This window comes from Myxocyprinus asiaticus, chromosome 3, assembly GCF_019703515.2.
Source record: "Myxocyprinus asiaticus isolate MX2 ecotype Aquarium Trade chromosome 3, UBuf_Myxa_2, whole genome shotgun sequence".
Classification (NCBI taxonomy): Eukaryota; Metazoa; Chordata; class Actinopteri; order Cypriniformes; family Catostomidae; genus Myxocyprinus; species Myxocyprinus asiaticus.
Window position 1 is genome coordinate 48,755,491 of NC_059346.1, and position 10,533 is coordinate 48,766,023.

At 35.6% G+C, this 10,533-nt stretch overlaps 1 protein-coding gene across 3 annotated transcripts in view; it reads right to left on the bottom strand.

Annotated features, from left to right (window-relative positions):
• The window catches only part of LOC127421343 (A-kinase anchor protein 10, mitochondrial-like), a 30,733-nt gene extending 21,735 nt beyond the window's left edge, over positions 1-8,998 (bottom strand). For all 3 annotated transcript variants that reach the window (XM_051664373.1, XM_051664365.1, XM_051664379.1), the window contains exons 1-3: positions 8,758-8,998; positions 5,235-5,282; positions 4,015-4,200 (exon numbers count right to left, since the gene is read on the bottom strand). In XM_051664373.1, the coding sequence (XP_051520333.1) occupies positions 4,015-4,200; positions 5,235-5,282; positions 8,758-8,779 (256 nt within the window). In that variant the 5' untranslated portion in view covers positions 8,780-8,998. The remainder of the gene's footprint in view (positions 1-4,014; positions 4,201-5,234; positions 5,283-8,757) is intronic.
• Positions 8,999-10,533: the final 1,535 nt, after the last annotated feature.

Genomic DNA, 10,533 nt, shown 5'->3' on the forward strand with positions numbered 1-10,533 from the left:
ACGGCAAAAATCTATGCTGAAAGTTGCCGATAGTTGTTTTTTTTTTATTTTTTATTCCTCCGTGTTCCTCTGAGAATTACGTTTTTTTCAATTGAAGCGAGGGCATGCAAAGAAAAATGAGACTAAATGGAAGTGTCCCTTATCAGCACATACATTGTGTCTCCAATGTCACATGTTGTGAATAATTATAATAATATATAGGCTATAAAAAGCTTAATTTGGTAAATTTAAAAAATAAGCACTGTAACTGAGCCAAGTCTCCGTCATTTCAAAATAATAGTCCCCCCCCCCCCCCAGGCTTGTTTAGTGTTAAAAGTCCCATGTTATACACCCAATCTTCTTTTTTTCTGATTATTATTGGGATTTTGGTTGAAAAATATACTACATCTGGGATTTTATTCATTTTGTACTCCGGCCTCTATGTCTGTGCCGACTAAGAAAATGTTGTAACATTCTACGAATCGATTTTTAAAAACTATCGGCTCATTAATCGGTTATCTGCCTGTTCCACAACCATAGTTATCGGTACCTGCAAAATCCTCTATCAGTCGGCCTCTAGTCTGGAGACCGTAAAAAAATTAAATAAAAAAAAAAGCTATAATTCATGAAAAACAAAATGTTGCCATATATAGTTTACCATAATATTTTATTATTAGTTCTTAAAAATAAGCGGTGAAACAATTTTATTAATATTTAAGAGAGAGAAAATTCCTCCAAATCAAAGGTGGTGTAACCAACATTCAGATACAGTAGCTATTCTGTTGTCATGTGACAAGAACACAGAACCCCTTTATTACCTCATTCAAACACAAGATCTGGCATCTGACCAGATTTCACCCAGTCCTCTACTTATAATATCTAGCAGCAGCACACGCTTTGTTCCATAAATAAACACAATAAAGAAAAATCTTATAATCGAGCCGTGACCTTCTTTGAATGCTTCAAAAGGCCACACCTTCCTCTTTCAACACGACAGGACAGCAGAGGACAGTTTGTTTAATCCATTTACTGGGAGGTGAACTCAACACAGGGATCCACACAATGAGTCCAAAGGATCCAATATCATAATGCAAAGAACGGTACGGGAGCAGGAAAAGGCCATTTTGAGCAAAAAAAATATTCCTCTTTGTGTAGAGTTTTGATGGTAGAAGCATTGTCCATTGAAGTCACCTTGCAGCATTCCCTCAAGGTCAAAATTGCAACACTGGTTTGTCAACACTTACTTTTCAGTGTTGCATTTCTTGAACCGTCATTGTAATCGAGGAGTTAGAACATTATAACAAAGCAGAGACATTCCTTCTGAGGGCGATGAACACACTCTGGATGACAATTACACAAGAAACCCATTGAACTATATCTTCAGCAAGGGATGTGTGTCTTCTTGATTTTCCTTTGCAAATTTGCCCACCTGAATTACACTGTACTTTCCCCCTGAATCTTTCACCAAATCTCGCAGTTACAGTTGAGTCCACTGGGGGATACTGTGGATGTGTGTTATCGAGGTGTTGGATAAGAAATGATAGTGTGGGCTTTCAGGCAAAGCCAAGTGTGGCAATACTTCCGATATTTGATTCTTATTAAATTCTACTTTGTTGGTATTCAGTTCTTCTTAGAATCAGACATAACAAAGGATAAGGTTTCCACATTTATGGAATACATTGCGAAGCAGTACAAGAAACTCGGAAGCTTATTAGACCAGTGTACAAATCCATAAACAACTCTCTAATTTTCTAAAAGCCAACTTTCACCACTTGTTTTTCTGAATAAGAAAATGTGAAATGCAAAAAATTAGGCTTGTCAATCGATTAAAATTTTCAATCGAATTAATTACATGGTATGCCGCAATTAATCGCACTCATAAATATTTGCTGAGAAAGCCCCTCAAATAACAATAATTCAATATATAATGATTAAATAATTATAAATAAAATATATATTTAAAAAAATAAAACAGAAAATTAAAATATAAAAAAAAGACAATACAAAAAGTGGCTTTGGAATGCAATATATTATTTAATTCCATTTATTGAACATAACCCTATCATTGGCCTACAGTTCACATCAATCCATTTTGCAATTGAATTTCTCAATCTGTCTGAGATTTATTGTAAGGGCTTGTCTAAGGACAATGTACACCTGTGTCAGATGGATGCTTTTGGAGGGTCTTGGTTGAGCTGCGTCATAAACATTCGTTTTAGGTCGCTGTGTCAAGTTAAACAAAGTCTGAAAATTAAAAAAACCCTGCCTTTGGATTTGCGCTCCATGAAGCTGTGTTTGTACGTAAGAACGTTGTCATCTTGTCTGCTTTTGGTAAGTGAGGTTTATTCTCTGTCTGTATGAGCTGCGCGTTGCCTTAACAGCGAGTTTCGATTACTGCCCCCTGGAAAAAACAGGTGGTACTCCATGCTTTTATTGTTTATATGGAAGGAATATTCTTAATTGCGTCAATTTTTTTAACGTGTTATTTTTTATATAATTAATTGCACTGAATTAACACATTAAATCTGATATGTGATAGCCTTTATACAGACTCAGAGTTTATATACTGTATGTGCATGACTCTAATGCTGTCAGTACTGATTTCTATGTAAGCTTCCCCATTGTTTATTAATGCATTTGTTCTTTTTTTGTAAAAAAAAAAAAAAAAAATACCATTCTTGGTAAAGTTAGTGAATAAAACAGATTTCTCGTTTTTTAAGGGTAAAAAAAATTACTCAATAATGCCAATCCCTAACTTAAGCTACTCTGAGCACATAAAGTAACAAAAAATAAAATCGATAAATATAACACTAAATGTTAATAATTAATAAATATGAATACAGAAAACAAACAGATTTTCCCATTACCCATTTCTAGTGGGTGAATCACATGAAGACATGTCCAGGTATTATTTCACCTCAAAATCAAAAGAAAAAAATTTTGCATAAAGAAAATTAAGCCTACAATTATAATTTTTTGCACTGTGCCATTAATTTCATAACACTTCAGCACACCTTCTCATTACCATAATGCATCTGGACATTTCACTTCTGAGTTTAAGAAATTCTTATTATTCTACACCTTTACATATGAAAATACTGTAATCCAATTACTTTAATTTAAAATCAAGAAAAAAACAAAACGCAGTACAATCAATCCTAGATATGTTGTATAAATACTAAACAATTTAAATAATATATCAATCTTTTTTGTTGGCATTACAGTAATGAGAATTATTTTTTTGCATTACAGTAATAAGAATTTAGGGGGTAAATGTGCTTGTCATAAAAATGTCACAATGAATGCATCAATTATTAATAGTACAAAAACAGGCTCATTTCTGATCATTTTTTAATGCAAAATATAATTTCTTACTTTTATTTTGTATTTGGGCTGAAATATGACCCCTATATGTTCTTAACAGGCTTTATGAGATTCACCCTAATTCACCTTAGCAGACATACTTAAAGTCAGGTTGGAGTGGAGAAGTTGGATTGAGAAGGCTTCCACCAATCACACGACTGTAAAAAGGTTATGAGATTACGGCACTCCACATATAAATCCAGTGGGCCAGCAGGTTGCTAAAGCCATTTCACTAACTCTAAACACTCCAGAAAGCTCCCTCCCATCACAAATCCACTTCTAATGTGATAATTCCTGATTTCTCAGCTGTGGACACACGACGTCACATTTAGAGTGAGTTTAACACACTCAGCACAAAATAAAAGTCATAGATCAAATGCCACTACAAGCTCTGCCTTAATTAGCACTTAATGCCCAAATCAGACCTATCAAAACCATATCAGTTCAGGGCGAACTGTGCAGTCTGCTAAAAGCATACTTCAAACAAATGAAGTAGAGCAGCTTTGAAGACAACGGGTCTATAAAGATGACGTCAGGCTGCCATCAAAGTCACCATCTTTAAGAGTAGACGTAACACAAATAAAACCCATTGAAACACATTAAGTCACTTTGTGAGAAGTTCCCATATGCTTTTAATCAGTGTATAAATATATTTATCTATGGCTGGTTTACCTAGGTCTCCAAAGTGTGCTGCCTCCATGTGGCTGGGCTGTTTTTTAAGGATGGCAGTGCGGCCACGGGCAAAGGAATCCATGTTGGCTGAGATAGCATTAATGGCCACATGGCTGGGTCCTGCCGCTTCCAGGATAGCATGATGATTACGGCCGCTGAGGGAGGGGGACTGGGGAGACACTGGGGCTGGAGAGGATCAAACAGAGGAGGAACATTACTACAGCACCATCAATCCACTCATCCATCTATTTAATGGAAATGTATGTACTGATATTTTCTTACAATTTCCACAACCTCACCACCAAATGTTCTTAAACTCTGACATGTCCTTTACTGACTAGTTATTCATTTAAATCTACACTAAAAAAAAAAAAGAAAAAAAAAAAACGCAGGTTGTTTTAGTATTTACTAAATCATATTATTTGTGATCTACACAACAAAATTGTGATTTAGCATGCTAATGTATGCTTTTGCTACCTAAAGTTAGTTAACTAGCATAACTTTATAAAATCAGTAATGTGACAATATTATGTAAAACTGAAGAAATGCACAATGCATTTAAAATCACTTTGAAGCTACTTTATTGGGTCATTTAAAAATAAATGTATTCCATTATGTTAAAATTACATGAACAAATTATTTGAATAATAATTACATGAACAATACCTTTGTTTTCTGACAAAGAATTAATGAGCTAACCAAAGAGGAAATAATATGTTGATGTAACTTAACTGATTTATGTGTAACCGATGTACATGATTAAATTATGTAAATTCCAAGCTTTTCTTTTTTTTCAGTGTACAAACTTCCAAAGCTTTTGGGCATTACAACATCAGAAATTATGGCATTTTATCATACACAGTAAATGATTGAGGTTAGCACACATTAAATCAAACTGTCTAAAAAATTTATCTATATTGTTAATCAAATAGAGTTGGCAAAATATACTGGAAGTACAATTATTCCACATTTCTGTGCCGAATCTGTGAATTTTAGGTTCTCCGTACCAGCCCAGAATATCCATACTGGTGCATCTCTACACCAATCTGACAAGAATGACAAAAATTAAAAATGTATGATCAGAAAGGAAAACCCATAATCACGCATTCTTATGCATGTTTTGCACGTCCTTTAAATAAACAGCAAGGAGTAAACACATGCAAAGTAAAAAAAAAAAAAAAAAAAAAAAAAAAAAAGAGTAAGCAGTGTAATGCCCTCACCTTTGCTGGCTTTGGCATCTGCTGGTCTCTCAGGCTCCTTTCCTTTAACTGTGAGTGAGAAAGCACAAGTAAAACTATTTACAATTACAAAATCAAGCAGCTCTGCATCAGTATTTCTGGTCTAATGTCACATTAAGCACAACAGACGCCTGAGAATACTTCGTCTGGAGCCTGTGATTCTCTCTCTCTCTCTTTGTAACCCATCAATTAAGAAAACAACAGCTCAGAAAAGAATGTGAGCAGGCACACTGACTGTCACTTTGCTTCTGTTATGTTTGATGGTTATTTGCATGGGGTGAGGCCTTGCGCTTGTGTGTTAACAATAACAACACAGACAGAAAGACTAGCAAAATGGGGCACAAACAACAAGAATTTCCAACAGACATGACAAGACATTACCCATGTTACTGAGAACAATGAGAAAGAACTTTATTAATAGGATCTTTATAAATAGGGCATCCTTTCTCACCTCAAGGCAGCCACACTTATTTAAACACACTGACTTACTATAAACTGTGAAGACACATGTATAAGGTCTCTTTTATGTGAAGCGGGATTCTGGCAAAGATAGGTCACATTTTTAGGGAACACAAAAAGTGCAGACCTATTAATATGGCTCACAATGTTTGAACAACCAAAGGCAGCAGGGAGGGTAACAAACTGCACATCGTACAGATGCCAATAGTGTCATAAATGATTAAACAAATTAGTAAAGACTATCATAAATACTAAATAGTTAATAGTTAATTACATCTGTTAATATTTTGTATATACATGTATTTATGCATGTATGCAAAGATTTCCTCAGATCTTTTACTAGTTAGTCATGCTGAGAGTTTTTTTCTTGTTACTGTTGCCTTTGGTCTCCTTTCTTCTTTTTATTTATTTATTTATTTATATTTATATTTCTCAATTTATTTGTATTTGTTTTTTCTATTTTCTGTAAAGCTGCTTGAGAACAATATGTATTGTAAAACTGACACTGAATAGAGCCTTAAGAGCCTAAATGCAACACTGAGTTAGAATTTACATCTCAGCCCTTTCAATAATAACTCTTAAAGGGGACCTATTATGCGAAATTCACTTTTACATGGTGTTTAAACATAAATGTGAGTCGGCAGTGTGTGTACACAACCACCCTACAATGTTAAAAGTCCACTCACTCCTCTTTCTTATATTTCTATTAATCAAAAACAGTGTCTCAAAATGACTGGTTTTGGTATCCGCTCTAAAGTGACGTCACTTTAGAGCAGGCCACGCCCACGACTGGTGACGGGCTCCACCCTATTATCGTAGATCCTCCCCTGAGTGATCGACACACAGTCTGCCATTTTTTTCTGCGCTGGAGCAGCTACATTGAGAAGAATAATGTCTCAGCTTCATAAGCGTCATACGTGTTCTGTTATAGGCTGTAAAAGTGAACATAAGATTCTTCATGTACTCCCGGCATCAGAGCCACTGAAGATGCAGTGGACAAGTTTTGTTTTTGAAGAAAATGTTCCTCAAAACATACCAAAATTCGTGTATGTTTGTGCAAATCATTTTACACTGGACTGCTTTGTGAATGAGGGTCAATATAAAGCAGGATTTTCAAAACAATTGACTCTCAAGCATGGATCAGTACCAACTGTTCGTGTTCCAGCTTTATATCCTGAAGATGTAAGTATCGCACTTTATATTTTGTGAATGTTTGCAAATCGCCTTTCCGAATGTGCTTGTTAGCTGATTCCACGGCTAATGCAGCTAAAGTTACCATTGTCTCTGATTGTATTCACGGAGACCAGAGCTATGTCGTTATAGCTTGTTTGCACATGACGTCACGTCACTGCGTTGCTGTGGTGTGAAATGTGAAATTTGGGGACCAATACTAATTAAATCAAACAAGAATCATCTAAGAATCTTATAGGAACAAATTAAAGGGGGTGGTTCACCCAGAAATGAAACTTCTCTCATCATTTACTCACCCTCATGCCATCCCAGATGTGTGACTTACTTTCTTCTGCAGAACACAAACAAAGATTTTTAGAAGAATATTTCACCTCTTTATGTCCATACAATGCAAGTGAATGGTGGCCAGAACTTTGAAACTCCAAAAAAAGCACATAAAGGCAGCATAAAGGTAATCAAGCTCCAGTGGTTTAATCCATGTCTTCTGAAGTAATCCAATCAGTTTTGGGTGAGAAACAGACCAAAATATAACTCCTTTTTTATCTTGATATTAGCAGTCTCCTTGGCGTTCATGATCAAAGTCCCTTTCAAGGCAAGACAGTACATCTGTCATCATCTTTGAAACGCTCCAGGGCTGCTATTTTCTATGTAAACGAGCTGCATAAAAGTGCAGCTCCTCTCTACTTGAATGGGGAAAGACCAAAATCTCCAAAATGGTTGGTCAAAATTACGATCAAAGAACATATTTCAAAATCAGCAGTAAAATCTGACAACAATGGTATCATAAATTGTGCTTCTTTACGTCAGATCCTGCTAAAAAACGCTATTTGTCAGGCTGGTCCAGCTAATGGGCATTCTCGAGTTGACTGACAGCCGATGTCTGTAAGGCAGGTCTTCCTTTTCTACATCCATTGGGCGTTACAATTTCTCCCATTCATTTTAATACAAGTGCTCCGTTTCGCGGCGTCTTTGTCATGATTTCAAGCTCGATTACACTTCCTAGCGCCATCTAGCATTCTGCGCATGTGTTAAGCATTAGGAAGTGTAATCGAGCTTGAAATTATGATCGTGCCTAGAGACTGCAATAGCAAGATGTACAGTGAAAAATGAGTTTCATTTTGGTCTGTTCCCACCAAAGATCGATTGGATCACTTCAGAAGACATTTATTAAGCCACTGGAGTCATTTCGATTACTTTTATGTTTCCTTTATCTGCTTTTTGGACCTTCAAATTTCTGGTCACCATTCACTTGCATTGTATGGACCTACAGAGCTGAAATATTCTTCTAAAAATATTAATTTGTGTTCATCTGAAGAAGAAAGTCATACACATCTGGGATGGCATGAGGGTGAGTAAATGATGAGAAAATGTTCATTTTTGGGTGAACTATTGAAATAAATATGTTTGTTTATTTTCTCCAGTCTATCCATTAGAATCTTGATCTCATTAGGAAGGGTCCCAAATGATGATAATGATAATTTTCTGACATGGGTCTCAATGACTGTCTGACGTCTGACGACACCACCACTACTACAGCATGCGTGTTCCTTTAATTGTTTTAATGAACATCGATACCATATTGTCCATTTTAGTAAATAGTTTATAGATATATACTTATGATAGGGTGCGATTTAAACCATTAAACGTGCACTTCAACCAGCAATATCTGATAACGCTATAAGAGCTCTCTACGCGGTGGGACAAAGATAGCAATGCATGAGAGGAACCAAATGACAGTTACTTAGAATAAAATACTTTCTGAATGACATTTTCATGCGGACATAAGCTCAAAGTCGGTCTAGAAGAGCCCAAACTGTCCGGTGACCATCCCATCATCGGGCTGAGCACTTCCTACCTTTCCGCCTGAAAAACGACATGATGAATCTGAAGCTGTGAACGCTTGCTCAGCTCAGAGACAACATCCCGTGAACTCCTGACTCCCTTCATTCATAAGACTCCTTCACACGCAGCTTTCGCTGTGATAATCGACATCTGCGGTTACTGACGAAACCGAAAAACGTTCGGTCCCCTCTCAGCTGGCCCAGTCGCCAATATTGTCAATAAACGCCTCACTTCCGGAGTGTCAGCGGCGGCTTCTGCTGGAATCATGGGAAAAGACCTGACAAATGAAAAGACTTCATTCCCATACAGGAGTGCAGTGTTGTACACCTGACTGCACTCATTTTTACAAAGTACTGTTAATTATCAAGTGGAGTGGGGTTGAAGCAGTGACCTGCAGTGTGACATGCTAAAGGCTACCACATCTAAAACAACACAATATGTTTTTATATATATATATATATATATATATATATATATATATATATATATATATATATATATATATATATTTATTATAGCCTACAATTCTGTTTTAATGATATTAATTGAGAGAATATTTGTTCTTTTTAAAAATAATTTGTCAAACCACACATCTATATAATATTGAAAAAGCAAAGCAAAGTGATTAAAATGGCGAGGAACTTAACCATTTAAAGGAATAGTTCGCCCAAAAATGTTTTTTATTTTTTATCATTTACTCACTCTCATGTGTATGACTTTCTTCTGTTCAACACAAACGAAGATTTTTAGAAGAATATTTCACCTCTGTGGGTCCATACAATACAAGTGAATAGTGACGTTTAAGCTCCAAAAAGCACATAAAGGCAGCATAAAAGTAATCCATTAGACTCCAGTGGTTAATCTATATCTTCAGAAGTGATCCAGTTGGTTTTGGGTGAGAACAAACCAAAATGTAACTCCTTTTTCACTACAAATCTTGACATCAGCAGCCTCCTTGCCGATCATCATTTCAAGCTCAATTACATTTCCTAGCACCATATAGCCCTCTGCACATGCATCAAGCACTATGAAGTGCAATCGAGCTTGAAATTTTGATCATGCCTAGATACTACAATGGCAAGATGTACAGTGAAAATGAAGTTATATTTGGTCTGTTCTCACCCAAAACCGATTGGATCGCTTTAGAAGACATGGATTAAACCACTGGAGTCATATGGATTACTTTTATGCTGACTTTATGTGCTTTCTGGAGCTTCAAAGTTTTGGTTACCATACAGTTGCATTGTATGGACCTACAGAACTGAAATATTCTTCTTAAAACATTGTTTGTGTTCATCAGAAGAAAGAAAGTCATACACATCTGGCATGGCATGAGGGTGAGTAAATGATGAGAGAATTTACATTTTTTAATGGACTATCCCTTTAATCCCAATTTTTTCCCCAGCTAAGTGAATACATCTATTTTTCTTCTTGGATAGCCCTATGGAAAAAAAATACATGCCTTTTCTACATTTATTTTTATTTTATTTGTGAAAGTATGTGCTCTATTCTTGGTTACAATTGTTCAGTTTGTCAATTGTCAGATTCTTAAAATGACCCAATAGGAAATTGCAAACAATAACAGCTTAATATTTGTTTTTACTGAAATGCAATTGTGGGAAGGAAATGAGAAACCAAGAGTTTCTTTTTTAATTTACTTTATTTCATTTATTGTAAATATGAAATCTGTGATTTTATTATGGGACTTATCAGTTAATAATCAGTTACCAATTAAAAAAATTAGGCTCTGTTTTTCTTTGCTGACATGTTTGCTTGTCCTGTGAGCATA